The following is a 24,362-nucleotide window of genomic DNA, read 5'->3' as shown; positions in this document are numbered from 1 at the left end:
TAGTAGAGGCTCAATAGAAACACGGTGTTTGTTTATTCATCCACACATGTATTTAAGTTTTCGGTCAATACAATTCTAACATGGATAATAAACATTTATCATGAACAAGAAAATATGATAATAACATATTTATTATTGCCTTTTGGGCGCATTTCCAACACCTCTCCCATCACTTCCCCAGCTAGAGACGCTGGCGGAGAAGCTCCGGGATCAAGCCGGCCCTGAGCTCACAAAGCTGCTTTTTGCCTCTCTCAAAAGTAGTTGATGCAGTGTCCACGAGTAACCCCTCTTCAGTGTCCGCATGCACTGAAGAACTGGCGTGGTGATCACAACAAGTCAGGAATAGTTAATATATTTATTATTGCCTCTAGGGCGTATTTCCAACACCTCTCCCATCACTTCCCCAGCCAGCGACGCTGGCGGCGAAGCTCCGGGATCAGGCCGGCCCTTAGCTCACAAAGCTACTTTTTGCCTCTCTTAAAAGTAGCCGGTGCAGTACCCTCATCAGTGTCCGCGTGCACTGAAGAACTGGCGTGCTGATCACAACAAGTCAGGAATAGGGGCACCGACATGGCCGAGCGAACAAAGAAGGAACCACGGAGAAGGTCAAAAGAAAAAGACAAGAAGGAAGCTGAGAGGAAATGGTGTGTTCTACCTTCATAATGCATAACATCATATCTTGATACATAGTTACTCAATTTATTACTATGCATCTTACTTCATACGGTATCATACAATGATATTTAAATGTGTGCCATCTCATCAAAAATACTTAGTTGGCATATATGATACTTTATTCACTTTTATAAGACGTTTTAGAAAATTCTAACAATGCCCAAAATAGTTCAAATCTGGCTGTCCAAAACATCTTATAAAAACGAACGGATGGAGTACTAGTTTTTATGACATTTTCGTTCTGATTAGCCTAGGACGAGGCGAAATCACGTTCTCTGATGGGCAAGCAAATATCGGGGAGAGAAGTGCATATTACACCCCCCAACTCTAGCCCTAGTCTAATATACACCCCTCAACTCCAATACCGTCTAAAATACACCCCCAACTCTCAAAACCGCTAGAATTCAACCCTCCCCTTCCTGTTGACCGGTTTTGACCCAGTTTAACCGGTTTTGACTGAGTGAACAGTAAAAAATATAAACTTAAAAAACAAAAATACTTTTTTTGAAAAAATTCAAAAAAGTTTCAAGTTTTTTCACCGCGTGAACAGTAAATTAAAAAAAATCACTTTTTCAGCATGTTTGGACACGTGAGTAAATTTGAGATGTCCATAAATTCGAAAAAAATTCAAAATTTTCAGCATGGTGAACAGTAATTCGGGAAAAAATCCAAAAAAATCACCACGCGCTCAAACATCATCCATGCAAAAAAAAGGGTTTTTTACAAAAAAAATCAATTTTACTGTTCACCAAGCTGAAATTTTGAAAAAATAAATTGAATTTACGGACATCTCGAATTTACTTAGGTGTCCAAACATGCTGAAGCATGAAAAGATGATTATTTTTAAAATTTACTGTCCACACGGTGAAAAAAACTTGGAACTTTTTTGACTTTTTTCCAAAAAAAGTATTTATTGTTTTTAAAATTTCATTTTTACTGTTCACTCAGTCAAAACCGATCAAACTGGGTCAAAACCGGTCAACAGGGAGAGGATGGTTGAATTATGACCAGTTTTGAGAGTTGAGAGATGTATATTAAATGGTATTGAAGTTGGGGGATGTATATTAGATTAGGGCTAGAGTTGGGGGCTGTAATATGCACTTCTCTCAATATCGGGCGTATGTTACAGTACAGGTACAGGTTTCACCTATCCTCCTCCGGTGTGCACCAGGGAGCTCTGCTCACCGTCGTCGACCAGGACTCCCTATGGCCGTAGGGGAGGGGAGATGTGCGGCCGCTGTCCCCGGCGCGTGCAGCGAGGAGGAAGGGAAGAGCCGCCGCGCCGTTGCTGGCGTCGACAGCGACGACGACGCGCGGCTCTTGAGAGACCAGGGTGGTGTTGCCGGCGACGCCGACGCTGCCGATGAAGATGGCGGCAGTCTCTCCCTAGCGGTCCTCCCGGCAGAGGCAGACCCGAACGTCCTCCTCGCGGCCGGCTGCTGCTGCTGCTGCTGCTGCTGCTCCGGCGTCGTCGGCTCTGACAACATCCCCTGTCTTCGCGACGAAGACTTGCGCAAGCTCCTGTCCGGTGACTGTCACACAGGAGGGGGAATTTCAAGATTGGGAACAGGTGGCAAACGTCAAACTGAAACTATGTCTAATTTCCTTAGTTTTAAAAGGAATAACGATTTCATTTTTGGAAGATATGGAATTGGCAAGCAATGAAATAAATACCGCTAAACAGTAGTACTAGCACTAGATCACTATTCACGTAGATTTTTTATATCCTCGAAATGCGATTAAATTATATTCCGGCATTTAACAGGTTCTTTTAGATTTTCCCCAAATTTTATAAATGTGGATTCCATGGGGTTTGCACGGAGACGGTACTCCCTCCGTTTTTATTTAGTTCGCATATTAGCTTTGGTCAAAGTCAAGTTTTACAAACTTTGACCAAGTTTATATACAAAAATATTAAGATATACAATAACAAATCAACAACATTACATTTATTATTAAATGTACTTTCACATCGTATAGATTTATTATGATAAATGTCTATATTGTTTTCTATAAACTTGGTCAAACTTTATGAAGTTTGGCTTCAGTCAACTCTAATATGCAGAGTAAATAAAAACGGAGGGAGTACTAGTTTTCAGCTGATAGTTAAAATATTAGTCTTCAGGCAAACTTTCACTGTTGAGACAGGTTGTTTTGAAGAAAATTGGTGAGATAAGGTAATAAACTATAACCTCCAATTTTGGTGAAAGCCCTTTCAGCATTGCCAGCTTCCTCTCAAATGAGTTGCCCAGCATCTACATGCAACAAATACAGAAACTAGTCATTAGATTGATCTTGAATTGATCCAGTGTGCAGCCTAATTTTATGAGATATGTGAACAACTAAAAAATGAAGCCGGCATTGATGTGCACTTCAGTAGCACTTACAGCTGCAGCTTGTTTTGAGCTATCCCAGTTGAAGAAGCTGGTGAAAAATGCAGGTTCATCGCCTTCCGCGACAGCATACACGGTTGTGTCAGTGATCGACCGTGGCCCATCCCAAGCAATGCCTGCCTGAAGGAACATCTGCAGGTAATAGAGAAGCACACTGAGTTTTGTGATTTCCCTGTCGCACAATCACAAGTTGGAAACACTAGGACCTTGCCGAAGTCGAGGGCGTGCTCCTTGGACGTGACACCTGAGTGAAGTCCAACCCAGACGAAGATTTGTTCGCCGCAGTCCAGTATCAACGTCTCCTCAGTTGCCAGATCATCCTGCGAGAAGCTGAATACCTCCTTTGCCTGGAAGAATGGAATACCAGAAGAAACTATTCAACCTTTTCAACAGAAATCAACAAGGTACGAGTCGGATGTATCCTTCATTTCCTGTGGTTCATTGTAACATAGCACTAACCTTGAACAGACCTGAAAACAATCATATAGCAGGGTCAGAACTGATCTTATGCGCAGAGGCTATTGGAAGGAAAAATATACAACACTATTGCACGCACATTGTTGAAAAGTACACGTATACAGATGTGGATCTGTTGGCCAACCCTTGACACACTTTTCTTTGGAGTATTCTGATCTTCCTCCTAATGTTGTCCAGAAACGGTCAGGTTCAGAACCTTCTCTTACTAACAATGATTGCTTCAGTGGCTGCAAAATAGCACTAAATATAGTCCATAAGGTGAATACATTACAATCTATAGAAATATTGTAATAAGACACAAAGGGGTTTGTTTGCAGTGTTATCCTTACACACAACTTATCCATCATTCTATCAAGTAGAACATGGTCACTGGGTGAAGAAAGACTTCCTAGCCATGTAAAGAAAGAAGCGCCGTCTTGCAAAATGTAACAGTGTGACGAATTAAGCGAACTTGCAGCCTGCAATTCAGTAAGTAATCCAGTAACCATAGGATGATTTAGAACAACAGAGGATTAAATGATATTTAAGTGTGATTTGGCGTAAAAGGCCAACTCTGGATATGCATTTGTATTCTGGTTTTGCCCTAACTCACCAGATGAACCTGAATGGCTTGTATGCAATCAGGTCTCAGCCCTTGAACCCGGAATAATGCGGCCCCATCTTTCTGGTACAGTTCAGTTCTATTGCTTTTCTGCAGAATAGAGTTCTTATATGCAGTACTCCTGCCACCCTGCAAACGAAGATGAGAAACTCCAGCATTCATATCCAAGTATGCATCCCTTCATTAACATCCAAGTACATGAACCACGCAACATGAGAAGTATACCTTGAATATGATCAGTGACTTGAATACTAGGAAAAACAACTCTGGTTCTCTGCCCTCAAGCACTTGCCCCTGAAATTGCACTTCGCAATTGAGTGATACTTGAATAGCATGGCAAAGACTCTGGTTTTATTTTTTGTCAACGCCAGGATTTAGAGTGGGACTAAGGAGTGAATTAGCTCACCACAACTGCACGTCCTTTGACTGAATCAGCCATGCTTGACATCAATGAAACTGTGGCAACTCTATCTTCCTGCAGTCAAATTCACAAACTAATTTAAGTAACATGCAAACTACTGACAACATGCTATATGCGTAAACAGAACCAAACACTATCTCAGTAGCATGGCTGCAGCTGACCATGTTAATGGCTTTAATTTCTGATTAGTGGAAGTGTTCCTTAGCAAGGGAAAATATGAAAAAGTGCCTTTGATTTACACAAGACTAGCAAAGAGTAAACCTGTACACTATCTTGTCCAAACCAAGCAAGGAACAGATGATAATCTTTTCCATCTTCAGCGTAGCTGTACTGTATGATATAGCAATCTCCGTTGTAAAGTTGCTCCAGCTCCTCGGTGCAAAGGAGTGTTACACAACCACGGTCCACCAGCCAGACCTGTGGTATATCCTATTTTGTTAAAAGACGGATTCACGTATGCATCACATCTAGGCAATGAATTTTACCTTCAGACAACCATTACTACTGATGAGCTGCCGAGGTTTATCATCTGGAATTTCTGCAACATCATATCCCTGATGCTTGAAAATTGCTGCAACATAATTCTGCATTAGACCTTGCCATGATATTCGCAGATTTAATGAAACCAATAGTTACAGAAAATTACTATGGTCCTCACACCTGCCACTTTCTCCCGCCCTGCCTCGTACAACTTCTGCACAACATTCTTAGGCCAATGCTGAAAATGCAGCTTAAAATCGACAATTTCATGACCTTCAGTCATTATAACAGTGCGGCCAATTGATGATCTGTCTTGTAAGTGTACGTACTCCTACAAAAATAAGAATTTGTTTCAAGCTTATGGAAAGACTTAAGTAGATAGCACTAATCAAACATGTTAGCAGCCCTCGTCTGTTTCTTCTATGGTTGTAACTCATCTGAACTATATTTTTTCTGCAGATAACAAATATCTGCATATGAGCATATTAAGAAAACAATTGTGGTTCTGGTAGGAACTTTCCTACCAAGTTAGCCTACAAAATAACTAGCAGATATGCAATGATAGCAAAAAGGAAAATAATCAGGTATCCTTATGCTTACCTCTAATGCGGTAGCAGATGTCTTCTTCTCTGAAACTAGTGTTGTCATCCCTATCCACAAGAATATTTCAGCTCCACAGTCCAGTATGTAACTTCTGTCGGACTTCAGCATTTCTCTTTCTAAAACATGTGTCTCCATGGGAACAAGGATTCTCTTGTTAATCCTACATACAGGAAAGTTTACAAATATAGTTTTACATACTAACTCAAGGTTACAAATGGAGTCTGAATTAAGCGGGGGAAGTCACCAAAAAAGTTTCTTGGGTGAGGTAGTCATCGGTCCCCCATTGGCTGCGTCTGGTACATCACGAGGAATAGGCGCATAGCCTCCAAAGAGGTTCCAAAACTCACCAGCATCTGAATCACCAGCAAGCTTTCCATCCTCTATACAATCAGTAACAAACAAAAATAAAAACCTAAGAATATTCTATCCTTGCTAATGGAAGATGTAATTTCATTCAACACTACCTATTATCCCGATCTCACATCTGCCGCAGTGTCGGTTTTCTCTCAGATGCTTTATGACATCTAGTGCCATAGCCCTTGTTTGTATGCAAGAATGACAACCGCTGAAAAGAAAAATCTTGGATGGTGTGTCCACTATAAATGCCGCCTTATGATCCAGAGAGGACCGCGAAAATGGAACCTACAAACATCATCAGAGTTGTCAGTCGTTAGTAGTCTTACATTGACTCACTAAGATGTGCTGAAAATTCTTTGGTTTAGCAATTTTTACTTCTCTTAGACGAGCTACATGCTCTCCTTCGCACCGAAACATCGTGGTCCCGTCGCATTCATCCCCAGATCTTCTCCAGTGCGAAGAGAAGCTACCTTGTACAGGGATGATGCATGGTTTGAAGTATGACAAGAACTTGTCGGATTCTTCGCCTTGTGTTTCCCTGTACTGGATCGCGTGAGAGCCCAGCGCCGCATCCAACTCAACGGCCTTGTCAGAGGCCATCAAACAATCTTCCTAGGTGACCACAATGCAGGATGGACAGCAGGACACAAAGTAAGTCATAAGCAAAAGGCATTTTTAAGAAAAGAGTGACAAGAGGGCCCAATTAATTGATGTGGTCGTAACACGCACACCTCTTTGGCCTCCTCCCCTATCCAGTAATGCACATTATGCCTTCGAGTTCCGCTCTTGACTTCAGCTGTCTGAAACAGTGTACAACATTTGAAATTACTCAGTGATGTAAATAGGCTAATAAAATGTACGATTTTACAGCTGAAACAGCCTACCCTGGAGAAGGACTTACATGGAGTATGATATAGCAGTTCCCAGTGTAGAACTTGCCATGGAAGGATTTTGCAATTGGGACTACATTGGTGCCCATAATACACCAGATATCCAGCCCTCTGGAATATTATATTGATTTAAAGTTAAAATTTTAATAAAAAATTTGTACAGCCTAAGCTAGATTTATACTGCCTAACATTTACAGCACTGAGGTAAAATGAAGAATAATATTGCTTGACGCACAAAACTTTTGAAGCCACGAAATTTATTTCCACATTCCCTCCCTGATTAGAGAGTTCCAAGCAATTATCTTTGCTTATACAAATCTTAAGTAGTAACAGAGCAGCGTTATTGCAGTGCTGCTGCTCCCCGGTAAAAAAGAAAAATTAACAGTGGCATTTTCTGAAGCGAAAGGGTAAAATTAGATGAGAGGGGGGAAGTGAATGAATCAGGGAGGCATATTCAAATGCTGATCCAAGCTTTGCCCGGAATCTAGTTCGAGAGAACAACTGAAAAAGAAGAAAAAGAACAGCAAAGAGGGCGAGGGGTTAGGGAGCAGGAGAGGGGACGTACGGCTTGTCGCCGACGCCGAGGAACTCGTCGTCGACGCCCTTCGTTGTCGACATGGCCCCTCGGAAGGACTGCAGCAAGAGGAGGCAATGCGAGCTCGCCCCCACCAAACAAGTGAGCAGAGCAGGGGAGGAAGAAGATGAAGAAAAGAAGAAAAGGAAAGGTGAGCAAGCAGCTGGTAGTGAAGTTTGGTGGAGCTGCAGAGGCTAAACAATTACGCACTTTCCCCTCCAGCGGGCTCCACCAGAGCCGAGAAAGGTAATGGCGAGAGAAATCGAGGGCGCGTCCATTGCTTTGCCTTGAAGGGCGTGACGTGCGAATTTACCGTGCTGTCTGACTCGCACTCCCCGTGTTGTAGGGGCATCTCTGCAATCAACAAATCGAACGCCCCCAAGTGTGTGCGACCACGGCTAGACGTATTCGTAGACACGATTGTGTCGCTTAGGGTGTGTTTGGTTGCCGTGCGCTACAGTACCCGAATTGCATATACTTTTTCATTCAATTTGTCTATGCAAATGCAGCCTCAGATGAACCATATGCATGTTGTTTGGTTGCCTGCATGGCACGAACCACACTGCCTGGTGTTTGGTTGTCTGCATGTTAGTGGATAAACACAAGATATGGTGTTTGGTTGTATGCAACGCCTGGTGTGTGGTAACCTCTTTGGCTAGTTGATGAGGTTACCACCACACTTCGGCATCACACATCATAAGCACAACAGAGTATAAACAGAGTATTAACTAGCATAATTCAGATAGAGAAAAATTCAGCATAGGTCACAAAACTTGAGCAAGCTGACATTTAAGTACCACTACTTCAAAATACCCGAACTACAGTCCATATACTTGCGCAGAGGATTCACTTTGGTCCGTATATACGAATTGAGCTACGTATTCGCTGACTTGGCCGAGTCAGCCGTTGCCAGCTAAGCTTTGACCGCCACATGTGCAGCACCTGGTCCGGGGGAGGGGGGGTTAATACTAGTAGTTCGGGTTTTTTTTTTGCAAATGCGCTAACACCTGGTCATTAAACGCCCCGCACCTGGTCGGACCGCACCCGGTCGCACCCACCCTCTCTGCTCCCGCACCCTCTCTGCTCCTGCACCCTCTCTGCTCGTCGTCGCTGCCGAGGTAGTGCGTTTGCTCGTCGGCGTCGACAACGGCTCCATGAGCACGTCGTCGGACGCTGAGCCGCCGCCGTCCGCGTCGTTCTGGAGGGGCCTGCGCGACGTGCCTCTTGCTCCTTCGCGTCGTCGTGATGATGCCTCGCCGTCCCTGTATGGTACGTCGCCGTCGCCAGCAGCTCCGTTGATCGATCTGTGCAATTTAGCTCCCGTAAAGAGTTCCTGGCCGCATCAATTGCGCGTACGAGCTAGGGTTTGGCCGTTCGTTCAACTCTCTGACGGATTGGGTGTGGGGTGGTAGGGTTTTAGCAGTTTCTTGAAGATCTTTGTGGCAGGCCAAAACTAGCGCTGTGTCATGGGGGGTTTGCAGTAGATGGCCATGTTTGCAGAGATCTGGAGTGGTTAAGGTTCTTTCTCCCCCCCAATTTTTCATTGGTCCAGGGGTCTAGGGTTTAAGCAGTAAAGTTTGCTTTTAGTGTCAGAGTGTTAATTGGAGCAAAAATTGTTGTAATTTGCAATTACATTGTGTCAGATTTACCAAAGATGGTTGCTTTTCGACCTGTAAGATCATACATTTGTTAATTGGAGCCATGAATCTCTGTTTTTCTTTCTGAAAAAGTAAAAAAGTCCGAATGTCTGAACTGTAGTCTAAAATGTCTGAACCTCTCTGTAGTCTGAAATGTCTGAACTTTTTCAACTTGATTGTTTTGGAGGACCCTTAAGCAACCACTTCCCTGTTGAGGTCATACATGGTGGGTACTTTCTGTGTGCTGGCAAGCATAGGGATTAACACAAAGGTCACTCCATTTGGTATGATTACTGTGACATAGATAATTGGACACCTAATGTTGTTGCCAGTCTAGTGGAGGAAATTGGATATGAGTTTGAGGGCAGGATCAGGGCTTATTGGTGTGTTCCTGGATTGACAGTGTATAAGAATGGATTAAGAGAGATCAAGATAGGGGACAACACTATGACAGAAAACATGAAGGATTGTGTTCTAAATGGCAACCACTTCCAACAGATATTTCTTGATCATGATGAGAGCATGAGATCATATGTTTCTGTTGTTCAAGTCCACTCTGATGATGAGGATCCTCCAATTGTTAGGTTCAGTGGCATTAGCCCAAAGAAGGAGAATGCACACCAGCAGCAAGCAGAGCAGACACAACAGCAGCAAGAGGAGCAGGCTCAGCTCACCCTAGTGGAACAGGAGCAGGCTGAGCTCCCTCAAGTGGAACAGGAGCTGCCTCAACATGATCAAGAGCATGAGCATGATCAAGAGCATGAGCAAGATGAAGCAGAGTCAGAAAGTGTAGCAGAGTCGGAAGAAGATGATTTCATACCAAGTCCACCCCAGCCTGGAACTACTTACCTTTCATCTCAGTTTGGGTTTAGGGCAAGGAAATCCTCTAGGTTTTTGAACATGGATGCAGCAGACACAGTTGGTTGTTCAGTAGTGCAGGATTCAGATGAAGATTACATTCCACAAATTTGTTGATTCAGACATTGATCTGCAGGATGATGATGACTTGTTTGACAAATATGTTGATTGTGAGAAGGGCAAAGGACCAGCAGTCCAAGAAGAAGTTGATAATCCTACTGAAGATGTGGATATTTGTCTGCCATCCTCTGATGAAGATAAGGTGAAGCTGAATTTCAAAAGTTTTAGAGAGGAAGACCTGACTAAACCACAGTTTCAAGTTGGCCAGACCTTTGGATCTGTTGAGTTCCTGAGGAAAGCTATCAAAGAGTACAGCTGCCAGGAGAGAGTTTACATTAAATGCCCTAGAAATGATAGGAGAAGGCTGAATGCCATTTGTGAAGATGGGTGCCCTTGGACCTTGTTTGCATCATTTGATGGGAGAATCAACTGCTTCATGATCAATAAATACAACCCAAGGCATACATGCATAAAGAAATGGTATGTTAAGTCATTCGCTGCTCCTTTTATGGCTGGAAAATATCTTGATTCTTTCAGAGCAGATGAAAACATGAATATGAAATTTTTTGCAAGGGTGGTTCAGAAAGATTGGAACATGACAGCAACAAGAAGCAAGCTTAGAAGGGCTAAGAGGTTAGTGAAGAAAGTTATTGAAGGAGATGAGTTGGATCAGTACAACGACATGTGGGATTATGCACAAGAATTCAGAAGATCAAACCCAGGGAGTTCTTTCTATGTGGGTGTCAGTAATGGCATATTTGCAAGTTGTTATTTCTCTCTGGATGCCTGCAAAAGGGGTTTCATGCAAGCTTGTAGGCTTGTCATTTGTTTGGATGGATGCCACCTGAAGACAAAGTATGGAGGTGTTATGCTGTGTGCTGTTGGCATGGATCCTAATGACTGCATTTACCCTATAGCTTTTGCAGTTGTTGAGGTAGAGAACACTGACACATGGAAATTGTTTCTGTCAAATCTGAAGAGTGACTTGGGAATTGTAAACATGGACCCATGGACTATAATGTCAGACAAGCAAAAGGGCCTGATCAAGGGAGTGAGGCAACACTTTCCTGATGCAGAGCACAGACACTGTGTTAGGCATATATGGCAGAATTTTCAGCAAACACACAAAGGAGATGTTCTTAAAAACCAGTTATGGAAGTGTGCAAGGAGCACAACACCTGAACTGTGGGCTGCAAGCATGGAGGAAATGAAGGTCATAAGCCTAGAAGCATACAAGTGGCTTGAGCAGCTACCACCCAACACTTGGGTTAGGGGCTTCCAAAGAGAATTGGTCAAGTGTGATATCCTTCTAAACAACAACTGTGAGGTTTTCAACAAATATATTCTTGAGGCTAGGGAGATGCATCTCAGATCAATGATTGACAAGATCAAAACACAGCTCATGGTCAAGTTCTACAACAAAAGAAAAGAGGCAGAGGCCTGGCCTGGCCTGGCTCAATATGCCCAAAAATTAGGAAAAGAATTGAGAAGAACATAGAGCTGTCAGCTACATGCATGGTTTCAGGGGCTGGTGATGGCATCTTTCAGGTTGACAACAGGAACATGACATACATTGTTGACATGAAGGAAGAGAGCTATACATGCAAAAAGTGGGATCTTAGTGGAGTTCCATGTCACCATGCAATTGCATGCTGCAGACATGAGAGGATTGATCCTGAGAGTTTGGTGCACTCCTGCTACCCATTATCAAGCCTTGCAGAGATAGGAGTGAGTGGCAGAAGATGAATGGCTGTGAGATCAAGCCACCTGTCTATGAAAAAAAAGTAGGGAGGCCTTTAAACAAGAGTAGGAGAAAGCAGCCTTATGAGATTGAAAAGAAAGATGGAACCAAGGTGATGAGCAGGCATGGAATCACAATAACATGTTCATACTGCCATGAAACAGGCCACAATATCAAAGGATGTAATCAAAGAAAGGCTGGCATTTTGCCAAATCTAGCAGAGAGAACAACAAGAAGGGTTCCAAGGGCCATTCTTGATGTTGTGTCAGATGATGAAATTGTTTTGGCACAAGAAGATGATGGCCAAGGTACACATGAGGAGGTTCAGGTCACACAAGAGGATGGTCAACTTACACAGGAGGAGGTCCATGTTGATGGCCAAGTTACACATGAGGAGGCCCATGTTGATGGCCATGATACACATGAGAAGGTCATTGTCACACAAGATGATGAGGTCATTGTCACACAAGATGATGGAGCAGATACACCAGTTGTTTTTCAGGCAAATTCTTCACTTTTGTCCCTTAATTTTGACCTCTTTTGTCCAGTCATTTTTGTTGTACTGATGTTATCATGTGATGTTTGTTTTGTACAGGTGCAGGACTTTGGATTTACAATGCTTCATAGGATGCAACAATCCAGACCTGTTCCTAGAGAAGAAACTGAAACCATTTTGCCAGATTCTTCATTCATCTCAAATGCAGCCAGTTCTCACACTGCAGCACAGACAACAACAGCTACAAATGAAGGCAACCTGACCATGAAGTTGCTGAAGATGAAGAGAGACAAAGAAAGACAGATGGCAGCCAGGAGAGATGCAGCACTTGAGGCCATGAATGAGATGGCAGAGAAGAAAGCAGAGGAGGCAGAAGCAAAAAGACAAGAAATTGCAAGAAGGAAAGCAGAGTCTTCACAAAGAAGAAAAAGAAGAGCAGCATAAGAGAAGAAAGCTCTGGAATCTGTAGCAAGGCAGGAAGCTGCAGCAGCAAGAAAAGCTGTATTGCAAGAAGAGAAGGAGGCCAGAGCCCTTGAAGCAATGGCAGCTAAAGCAGAGGCAACACTGAAGAGAAAAGAAGATCAAGAAGCAAAGAGAGCTATGGCAGCACTGAGGAGAAAAGAAGATCAAGAAGCAAGGAAGAAACAGCAAGAAGAGGCCAAGATATTAAGAGCTGAGTAGAGGAAGCAGGCAGGACCAAGTGGACATGTGCCCAAGAAGCTGAAGAGAGTGAACATGTTTGATGAGTTTAGATGATTCAATGCTTTTGCACTTGTAGTTTTTTGGCAAAAAACTTCAATGAGACTCTTTGAAACTGTTGGAGTTGGGATGATTCAGTGCTTTTGCACTTGTAATATTTTGGCAAAAACTACAATGAGACTCTTTGAATTGTTGGAAATGTAAAGATTCAGTGCAGTTGCACTTGTACTCATTCAGTGGCTTCATACTGCCATTCAAAATGAAAACTGTTGGAGTTCAGTGGCATTATTCAGTTAATTTAATTTGAAAACTGCATCAAAATCAGTTGGAGTTCATTGCTTTATTCACTGTTGGAGTATAGATAATTAACCGCATAAAATTAAAAAAATTAAAAAATTAAAACAAAAAAATTACAAATAACTTATGTGCTTAATATACAAGCACACCTAACATACTGCTATTTTATAACTTATATGCTGAAAATCTGGATATTTCAGCATACCTAACTACATCTTCTTCATCTTCTTCATGCCTGCTACTGCATCTTCTTCATCTTCAGTTCTTCATCTTCTGGAGGCGCTCTGAGCGGCGAACCTCCATGTCAGCTGCCACCTTCCTCTTCTTCTTCCTCTCTGGCTGCGCTGCGACGTCCTGTGCTTGCAGGGCCAAGACCACCTCCACCTCCTGCTTGACGATGTCAGGAACATCGAGAAGCAGCTCGATGTCAATGGGGCGGTGCTTGTCATCCTCCCTGACGACCGCGCCACCATCTGGACCTCCGGCTCGGGGATGACGGGTGCCGCCACATTGACCTCCAGCTCGTCGTCAGAGAGCACAATCACCTCCGGCTCCTCCCAGCCAGTCGACCAGGACGAGTCGGCGGCGTAGCCAGAGTCGTCCTCGGAGCCGGAGTCGTACTCTGAGTTGGATGAGATGTACTCGGAGACGTCGTCGCGCCCGAGGTAGTCGGGCTGGTAGTGGTCCCAGTAGGCAGTGTTGACAGGTGCGGGGACGGCCAGTTCGACGTTGTGGTGGACGCGCAACGGATCCGGCTGCCGCGGCGCAGTGGCGGACCGGTACATCCACCACCGGGCTCGCTGCCCCGCGTCGTCGGAGCGCGTCTCCTGCATCGCGAAGCGGAGGACGAGTGCATAGTGGATACCATTGTGGTCGGGGCAGGCGCGGTCCAGCTCGTCGTCGGTCATGACCTTCAAGAGGCCACGCACGTGGTGACGCAGCATCGCACAGCTGGGGAACCACTTCCCGATCTCTGTCAGGTCCGTGCGCATGGCCTTGTCGTCGCCTGCATGGTCATCGATGACCCTCTTCCAGGCGGGGCAGTTCTCCATGTCTGCGGCGGCGGTGTGGTGGTCGGCGGCGAGGGTTTTCTTGACGGCTGCGTGGGGGTTTGGTGCGGGGTAACCGAGGCGACGCGGTGGACTGAGTGGAGAGTGGAGCGGTGGGTGGGTGGGCTTAAAGAGCAGACAAGGAAACGGAAGAGGCGTGAGCCATTGGGCCACTAGCAACTGCTAAATAGCTAGGTTAGTACCTGCCCTTGATTAAAGCACTACTACTTACCACACTGGCATTGCCACCAACATTCAATACCACAGGTCCTAGGTTTGAGACCTAGGCAAAACTCTTTTTGTGTAATTTTTTTCTTTAAGAAAAATTTGGTACATGCATACAAATTCAGTCATATAAAACAGCTACTATAGACATATAAATTCAGGCAAATTCAGTCATATAAAACAGCAACTGCAGGCATATAAATTCAGGAAAATTCAGTCATATAAGACAGAGACAGTTGACTTCATTTTCTTATCTGAACCAACTTCAATTTCTTATCTTAACCCACTTCAATTTCTTATCTTAACCCAATTTAGTTACCATTTGACAAAAGTACAACTGACACAAATCCAGGAGGAAAGATACAAAGTGATTTTTTTTACAATGACACATATTCAATCAAATTCATTCAGCATGCCCTTCAGCTTCCTTATCTTCTCCTTGGTGGCCTCTTTGTGTTTGAATAGGTCACCAATCATGTACTCAAGCTTCCTTTTCTCATGCTTCAAGTCATCCCTCTCTTGAATCACTTGGTCCCTCTCCTGCACTACTTGGTCCCTCTCTTTCTCTGCTTTAACCCTGAATACCTGATGAATGTTGGTTACTGACTTGTCTGTCATCTTCTTCTTCTCAAGTTCTTCCTTTAGATCAGTTAGAGCAAGTTGTGTGCTGCCTAGTTGGCTCATTGCCTGCTCCTTCTCAGCCACCATCTTAGCAAAATCAAGCTTGAAGTGCCTCAACTCATTCTCCATCTTCTTCTTCTCTTCAAGAACCTTCAAGTTTTCTTCAGCACTCACAACATTCTGTCTGAGCCTTTGTTTTTTCTCCTCTTCATACATGGTCCATATACTAGCTAGGCTCATCTTTAGAGCATCAGGCCACTCAAGGTCAACCCACTCAACATATCTGCATTTAGGTACCTCCTAACAATTTAGAACATACAAAAAAGAGATTCAGTTAACTGCCAGTCTTTAGTATTGTGCATGATGATGGAACTTAAAACATACTACAAATCACTTCATGATTAATAGTGCCAAATGCAAAAAAATTACTAACCTTCTGTGCACAAGCTAGAAACCTTCTGCCAGTATCAACAGATTCAAATGCCACATGCTTCTCACACAAAGATCCATGCCCACATCTAAAGCTAGGTAGATCTGTAGCCAAGCCACTCCATTCCTCACAGTATATTGTGGCAGGTGGCTACACAAAAGAGAGACATTTGGAATTAATTGAGAGAGAAACCCTAGATGAGAAACCCTAGACTGGATTTGTGTGAGATTGAGGAGCACACTAACCTTGCTGGTCATAGAGTCATCTTCAGAAGAACTGGGAAGATCATCCCAGGACACCATGGTTGCTGCTAGCTGAAGATGAGAAGGGGATCTGTTGGTGCTATTGGACAGAGGAGAGAAGGGATCTGGTGGTGCACAAAATTGAAGATGAAAGATGAGGAAGAAGAAGGGGATCTGGTGGTGGTGGACTGGTGGTGGACCAAAGCTACATGTAGAGTGCAAGTTGCTGGGTGGGTGTTTGCAGCAGGTGCAAGTACATGCTTGCTTTTGAGTTCAGTTGTGCTGAGAAAGGGGGCCTGGAATAACTTAGTTCATTTAGTACAGAAATTAGTTTGCAAAGTTAGTTCAGTTGTGACAGGAATTTCTGTCAGTAATTTGAAAGCAATGAGGTTAAGTACAATCCAGTTAACTTTGCAAACTTAATTCAGTTAACTATAAAAACGCAGTTAACTTTGCAAACTAAATTCAGTTAACTATAAAAATTCAGTGAACTGCAAACTAAATTTAGTTAACTATAAAAATTCAGTGAACTGCAAACTAAATTAAATTTGACAGAATTTGAATTAGGTAACTTTCTGTCAGAATTAGTTTAACTACACTTCTGGCATGAAATACATCTGTCAGTTTTTTCAAAGCAATTAGGTCAAGCATTTCAAAGCAAGTAAGTCAAGCAGGCTTCACATTACTGACATATTATCCATTACAACAAGCATTACAACTAAGACTTCATACTGAGCAAACAAAAGAAACCATTTTAGTATGCTCAGTTTACACACTTCACTTCACTTCACTTCACTTCTTCATAATTAAGGTGAAACACATCACACAAAGCACTATAACAAAACCAATCATCAACTTTAGCAGCATCAAAATCTCTCTGCCTAATCCTAAAAGCATAATAGTTTGCTTCTTGGTAGCATACTTATTCTCACTGGAGCTGCCATAATTATCTCTTCCAACATTGCCTCTCCCAGCCATGACCCTTCCAGCTATGCCTCTACCTGCCATTGTTTCAGTCCTCTGCCTCTCAAGCTCTTCCCTCCTGTCCTCAGCTGCACCAATTGCATCTACAGCAGCATCACCAACCAGACGCCTTGTTTCAACCAGATGTTGCACATATTCAAGCTCCCAGCGCCAGAAATCACAAGTGACGTGATTAATCAGTGGCAAAATTAGTTAACCATGTTAACCAACTCCACAAAATTACAGATTGAATGAATCAATGGCAACCTAGTTAACCAACTATTGTATTGCTCTAAACTACTGCATTAGTTAAACAACTGACTTTGCAACCTAAAACCAATTTAGTCAGTGCTCTACTTCATTACTACAGTGAGTTGACACGGCATGAATCTACTGAACTTGCACTTACATGGTGGTTGACACACTTGTAGAAGATCCATCCATCGTGCTCATCCGTGCTAGACCGGTAGAACCTCACCTGCTGGTCGCAATCCGGGCACCCGATCAGTGGTACAGCAACGGAGCGGCCACGCAGTGCTGGGCAGATGGAGCTGGAAGACGACATGAAGGAGGAGACAGAGGAGGCGGAGGAGGGCGTCGGCAATGGCTGCGGCGGCGGAGGGCGGCGACGTCGACCATGGCTGTGGCGGTGCAGACGGGAGTTGGCTAGGGTTCAGAGGAGAGGAAGCGGAGAGCGAGAGGGGATAAGGGAGCGACCAGGTGCAGGAGCATTCCGACCAGGTGCGGGTGCGGTAGGGAGCGACCGGGTGCGGTCCGACCAGGTGTTGGCGCATTTGCAAAAAACCCCGAAATACTAATATTAACCCCCCCCGTCCAGGTGCTGCACATGTGGCTGTCAAAGCTTAGCTGGCAACGGCTGACTCGGCCAAGTCAGCGAATACGTAGCTCAATTCGTATATACGGACCAAAGTGAACCCTCTGCGCAAGTATATGGACTGTAGTTCGGGTATTTTGAAGTAGTGGTACTTAAGTGTCAGCCGGCTCAACTTTTGTGACCTACAGTGAATTTTTCTCATTCAGATATAAGCAGTATCACACTTCATAACAGTTCAACGCATAAATCATAGACATGTTCAAAGCAGACTCCATAGTACGCTGGAAAGAGGTGGCCCGGACCCTACTCCTTGACGGCGAAGGCTTCGCCATGCTTCCCGCACGTGTTGACGACCTCAATGCCATCATCGTCGAAGATGATGACCTTGAGGGTATCGGGAGTGAGGAGCTTGTACGTCACCATGTAGCTGATCTTGATCTGATGAACGGCTGCGTAGGTGGCCCAACCCTGATCTAGGGTCACCTCGTCGTTCATCAGCTTGACCGTCACCTTCCAGGAGTAGCCGGTGTTGTTCCTGAGCTTGAACTCCGTCGGCACCACGACGAAGTGCTTGGTGAAGTCCAGGGGCATGGGAATGCACTCAAGCTTCGGTGCAAGGATGACCTTGCAGAAGTGAGTTGGGCCATCCTCCTGATGGTAGTGGCCGTAGTTGCGGCGCTTGTTGCTGGGGGGCTCCTCCATGCCCTCGTCGTCGCCACCCTCAGGCGTCTTCGGGTCTTCCTTGGCGATGGGCGGCAGCACAACCTCTTCGGGCATTGGGTGAAGGAGCGGCTTGCCCTTGTTGTCAACGGCGGGGAGCACCTCCGTGCCCATCTCATTGCTCTCCTCAATCTGCACACAATTCATGGAGTCAAGCACAGCACATAGTTCATGGCTAATTGAAGAGCATGTAGTTAAAACGGCATGACTGTCACTCTTTTCCTCCTCTCCATCCCCCCTATATTTACTCACCCTGCCCACCACTACTTACCCACCCCCTCTCTTCTCTCACTGTCAACCTTCCTCCTCCCCGTCGACATGAGCTCTAGCTCCAGCTCCAACGCCAACCCCTTCCCTTGGGGTATTAGTTGGAGGGCCTTCTTCCTCGGGTGGACGGCTAGTGACCGGACCAAGTTCAAGAACACCATGGAGGTGTGCTCGAACTTCGGCTCCATGCCTGAGATGCAGAACAAATCAAATGCAGTGCTCATGGAGGCCAGTAAAGAAGAGCTGAAGACGCTGATTCCTGACCCAACGAAGGGCGCGATGGCAATTGACATCATTCGCTGGGCCATGAATCAGGCCGTCTCCGTTGACCCTAAACAGAGGAAGAAGTGGTGCAAGTACAAGACCTACTGGGCTCCTAATGACCGCCGTGTCGCAGTGTACTGGGAGACGGCTATCGCGCCGGCGACGGTCATCGGTGGGGAGTCTAAGGAGGAGGAAGAAGAAGCAGTGCAGATGCCAGCAAGGGCACTGGAGCCAGGCCGTCATTCCTCGCAGATCGACCTCGACTCCACTGAGGACGACGACGATGACCCGCCGGCCCGCATGGCGATGAAGAAGAAGATGAAGGCCAGCGGCTCGACCAGCCGCTCCGCACACCGGTGACGGCTGCCGCGGTCAGCCGGTGTCCGTTGTCCACCCCCTATCCCCCAATCCCCCAATCCCCCTTCTGCATTCCGATCTTGCATGTATGAACTCGTATGAACTAGTATGAACTACCCCTATGCTTATCTACATATTCCCCATTCCCCTCCGCCGTCGATCGAATCTATCATCATGGATCAAATCTAGGGTGCATGTCGAAGAGATAGAAGTGCTTACCGCCATTGATGGAGTCCGGTGGTCTTCTTCTTCTGCTCCGATCCGCCGCCGCGGGTGATGGAGGCCGGTGGTGTTCTTCCTCTGCTCTGATCTGCCTCCGCCGGTGAGAGTTGGGAGAGTGGGGAAGAGTGGGAAGAGGGAGCGGTGAGGGGCGGTGAGGCTAATAACTGCCGACGCTTTGGGAAGCAATGCGGCTTCTCGAGCGTGGCCGCGCGCGTGCAGCCGCCGCCACCCACGTGCACCGCCCGGGCCTGGCCCTGGAGAAACTGCCGATTTATGGGTTGATGACCCACAAGTATTGGGGATCTATCGTAGTCCTTTCGATAAGTAAGAGTGTCGAACCCAACGAGGAGCAGAAGGAAATGATAAGCGGTTTTCAGCAAGGTATTCTCTGCAAGTACTGAAATAAGTGGTAACAGATAGTGTTGTGATAAGATAGATTGTAACGAGCAACAAGTAACAAAAGTAAATAAAGTGTAGCAAGGTGGCCCAATCCTTTTGTAGCAAAGGACAAGCCGGCACAACTCTTATAATAGGAAAAGCGCTCCCGAGGACACATGGGAATATCGTCAAGCTAGTTTTCATCACGTTCATATGATTCGTGTTGGATACTTTGATAATTTGATATGTGGGTGGACCCGTGCTTGGGTGCTGTTCTTACTTGAACAAGCATCCCACTTATGATTAACTTCTATTGCAAGCATCCGCAACTACAACAAAAGTATTAAGGTAAACCTAACCATAGCATGAAACATGTGGATCCAAATCATCCCCTTACGAAGCAAAGCATAAACTAGGGTTTAAGCTTCTGTCACTCTAGCAACCCATCATCTACTTATTACTTCCCAATGCCTTCCTCTAGGCCCAAATAATGGTGAAGTGTTATGTAGTCGACGTTCACATAACACCACTAGAGGCTAGACAACATACATCTTATCAAAATATCAAATGAATACCAAATTCACATGACAATCGATAGCAAGACTTCTCCCTTGTCCTCGGGAACAAACGTAATTACTCACAAAGCATATTCATGTTCATAATCAGAGGGGTAATAATATGCATATAGGATCTGAACATATGATCTTCCACCAAATAAACAAACTAGCATCAACTACAAGGAGTAATCAACACTACTAGCAACCTACTAGCACCAATCCCGGACTTTGAGACAAGAATTGGATACAAGAGATGAAATAGGGTTTGGAGATGAGATGGTGCTGGTGAAGATGTTGATGAAGATTGCCCTCTCCCGATGAGAGGAGCGTTGGTGATGACGATGGTGATGATTTCCCCCTCCCGGAGGGAAGTATCCCCGGCAGAACAGCTCTGCCGGAGCTCTAGATTGGATCCGCCAAGGTTCCGCCTCGTGGCGGCGGAGTCTCGTCCCGAAAAGTTCCTCCTTCTTTTTTTCTCATCGAAAGACTTCATATAGGAGAAGATGGACGTCGGAGAGCCACCAGGGGCCCACGAGGTAGGGGGGCGCGCCCCCCACCCTCGTGAGCAGGGTGTGGGCCCCCTGGCCTTCATCTTTGGCGAGGATTTTTCTTTATTTGTTTTAAGATGTTCCATGGAGTTTTAGGACTTTTGGAGTTGCGCAAAATAGGTCTCTAATATTTGCTCCTTTTCCAGCCCAGAATTCCAGCTGCCGGCATTCTCCCTCCTTATGTAAACCTTGTAAAATAAGAGAGAATAGCCACAAGTATTGTGACATAAAGTGAAATAACAGTCCATAATGCGATAAATATCGATATAAAAGCATGATGAAAAATGGACGTATCAACTCCCCCAAGCTTAGACCTCGCTTGTCCTCAAGCGAAAAGCCGATAACAATAAATATGTCCTCATGTTTAGAGGTAGAGGCGTCGATAAAAATAAAATATGGACATGAAGGCATCATGATTATTCTCATAACAGCAACATATATAGATTTTGTCATATGATTACTTATGTTCAAGTGATGATCTATTCACAATGCAAAAGTATAAATCATAAACCTTATTGGGCTCCGACAAACTATAATCTCAGTCATTGAAGCAATTGCAATTTATCATAACATCGGAAAGAGTCTATGTCAGAGCTAAAAAAGCAAGTCCACATACTCAACTATCATTTAGTCCTCCATAATTGCTAACACTCACGCAATACTTGTGGTTACGGAGTTTTAATTGGACACAGAGAAAGATAGGGGCTTATAGTTTTGCCCCACAACCTTTTACCTCAAGGGTAATGTCAACAATAATGGTTCATGCTCCCCTACATCCAATTAGATATATATATATATATCATGTTCTTTCCAACATGCTGAGCTTGCCAAAGGATAAAAAGAAAAAGAAAAGGTGAATATCACCATGACTCTTGCATAAGGTAGAAGATAATAATAAATGATAGGCCCTTCGCAGAGGGAAGCAGAGGTTGCCATGCGCTTTTATGGTTGGATGCATAAAATCTCAATGCAAAAGAACGTCACTTTATATTGCCCCTTGTGATATGAACCTTTATTATGCAGTCCGTCGCTTTTATTACTTCCACATCACAAGATCGTATAAAGCTTATTTCTCCAAAACCAATCAATCATACATATTTAGAGAAATTTTTATTGCTTTGCATCGATGACAACTTACTTGAAGGATCTTACTCAATCCATAGGTAGATATGGTGGACTCTCATGGCAAAACTGGTTTAAGGGTATTTGGAGGCACAAGTAGCATTTCTACTTGGTGCTGAGAATTTGGCTAGCATGAGGGGGAAAGGCAAGCTCAACAAGTTAGAGGATCCATGACAACATACTTTATCTCAGATATAAGAAAGGTATAACTCATTACGTTGTATTCCTTGTCCAACATCAACTCTTTTAGCATGTCATATTTTAATGAGTGCTCCCAATCATAAAGGATGTCAATGATAATATATGTATATGTGAAAACCTCTCTTTCCTTATTACTTCCTATTAATTGCAACAATGACCAAAGCTATGTCTGCCAACTCCCAACAACTTTTAATCATCGTACTCTTTCTATGTGAAGTCATTACTCTCAATAAGATCAATATGAACTCTTTGTTTCTTTTTATTCTTTTTCTCTTTTGTTTTATTCACCCAAGATCATGGCAAAATAATCAAGCCCTTGACTCAACACTAATCTTTATTATATATAGCCCACGGACTCGATTACATAGAGAGATCATAAAGCAAAACTCAAAACTAGATCATGCCATAAACTTTATTCTACTAGATCAAGATACTACTAATAGGATCGAACTAAGAAAAACGGTAAAGATAGGAGTTGTGATTGTGATACGATACCGGGCCACCTCCCCCAAGCTTGGTAGTTGCTAAGGGGAGTGCCCATACCCATGTGATTATATCTCCTTTGTCGGTGAAGAAGGTGGAGGTGATGGATAATCGCACATCGAGCGTAAGAGGTCCTCCAGCTTGCGAATAATGCCCTTGAGTGCGACAATATGATCCTTCAACAAAATATTTTCTTGTGTGAGATACTTGTTTTGTATACGAGCTAACTCAATCATCTTGAAAGCTTCGATCTCAGTTGGGGTAAGAAGGTTATGATCAAGTTGAAGGATGTCTTTTGCTGCCGGAGCTTGATCCTCCGTGGCCTTCTTGATCCTTTCATCCTTGTTGACCCTCGTGGGTTCTTCCCTCTTAAGATCTATCTTCATTAGCCAAGCATCATTGTCACCATTGTTGGAGGAGGGAGACGACATGATGCCTAGCCTGGAAAACCCTGATAGAAATAGCTTGAAACAAGAACAGAGGAGATTTGCGTGATACGGGAGTCAAAACCTTTGGGAGGTTATATAATGAATTTTTACCGACCAAAATACGCATCGTGAAAGAAAACGGAGTCCGGAAGGCACACGAGGTGCTCACGAGGTAGGGGGCACGCCCAGGGGGGTAGGGCGTGCCCACCACCCTCGTGGGGCCCTCGTGTCCTTCACGGACTGCTACTTATTTTTCTATTTTTCTAAATATTCCAAAACGGAGAAATATTGCCTTAAAAATTGTTTTGGAGTCGGTTTATTTACCGTACCACATACCTATTCCTTTTCGGAGTCTGAAACATTCCGGAAAGTGTCCCTTATGTATTCCTCCGGGGTTACGGTTTCAATAATATTGGTTTCAACATTTATGGGATTACCTGAGATATAATGTTTGATTCTTTGACCGTTTACCACTTTCGGATTTGTGCCCTCGAAGTTGTTGATCTTTATGGCACCGAAACAATAGACCTCTTCGATAACATAGGGGCCTTCCCATTTAGAGAGAAGTTTTCCTGCAAAAAATCTTAAACGAGAGTTGTATAGCAATACATAATCACCCACATTAAACTCATGCTTTGTATCCTTTTTTCATGCCATCTTTTAACTTTTTCTTTAAACAACTTGGCATTTTCATAAGCTTGGGTTCTCCATTCATCAAGTGAGCTAATATCAAATAACCTCTTCTCACCGGCAAGTTTAAAATCATAGTTGAGCTCTTTAATAGCCCAATAGGCCTTATGTTCTAGTTCGAGAGGTAAGTGACATGCTTTTCCATAAACCATTTTATACGGAGACATACCCATAGGATTTTTATATGCAGTTTTCACTACAAAAAAATACACTTCCGTGATGATACGTGTTTGTCACAGTAGGTCGCTTTTTTTTCATGCATGTACATCCATGACAAATTTGTGACAGAATCAAGATAGTCATACCTGTGTCGTCGTAGAAGTGTTCCATGACATTACCAAAATTATCATCACGGAAGTGTCCACTTCCATGATGATAAATCGCGCATCACAGAAGTGCTTTTGTCAAGGGTGACCGACACGTAGCATCCACCGTAACGGAACACCGTTAAGCTATCGGGTCGGGTTTTGGATCCAATAACCCGTTAACAGCCCCGACCAA

At 44.2% G+C, this 24,362-nt stretch overlaps 1 protein-coding gene across 2 annotated transcripts; it reads right to left on the bottom strand.

Moving 5' to 3' along the window:
* Window positions 1–852: 852 nt before the first annotated feature.
* LOC125549855 (villin-1-like) lies at window positions 853–7,698 on the bottom strand. Of its 2 annotated transcripts, XM_048712990.1 has the most exons (20): window positions 7,463–7,698; window positions 6,909–7,008; window positions 6,739–6,807; window positions 6,383–6,619; window positions 6,115–6,292; window positions 5,895–6,030; window positions 5,648–5,810; window positions 5,228–5,378; window positions 5,053–5,138; window positions 4,829–4,984; window positions 4,553–4,621; window positions 4,372–4,440; window positions 4,138–4,275; window positions 3,875–4,003; window positions 3,625–3,772; window positions 3,528–3,538; window positions 3,275–3,415; window positions 3,063–3,200; window positions 2,868–2,930; window positions 853–2,207 (listed from the first exon to the last, which is right to left on the bottom strand). In XM_048712990.1, the coding sequence occupies exons 1-20, from the start codon at window positions 7,513–7,515 to the stop codon at window positions 1,857–1,859; spliced, it is 2,586 nt and encodes an 861-aa protein (XP_048568947.1). In that variant the 5' UTR covers window positions 7,516–7,698; the 3' UTR covers window positions 853–1,856. The 2 variants fall into 2 exon arrangements, with proteins under 2 accessions (XP_048568947.1, XP_048568948.1); XM_048712991.1 differs by lacking the exon at window positions 7,463–7,698 and having other exon boundaries at window positions 6,383–6,615; window positions 6,909–6,974.
* Between the last annotated feature and the right edge of the window lie 16,664 nt (window positions 7,699–24,362).

The sequence above is a fragment of the Triticum urartu genome, chromosome 1, assembly GCF_003073215.2.
Source record: "Triticum urartu cultivar G1812 chromosome 1, Tu2.1, whole genome shotgun sequence".
NCBI classification, from domain to species: Eukaryota; Viridiplantae; Streptophyta; class Magnoliopsida; order Poales; family Poaceae; genus Triticum; species Triticum urartu.
This window is presented reverse-complemented; position numbering and strand designations above follow the sequence as displayed.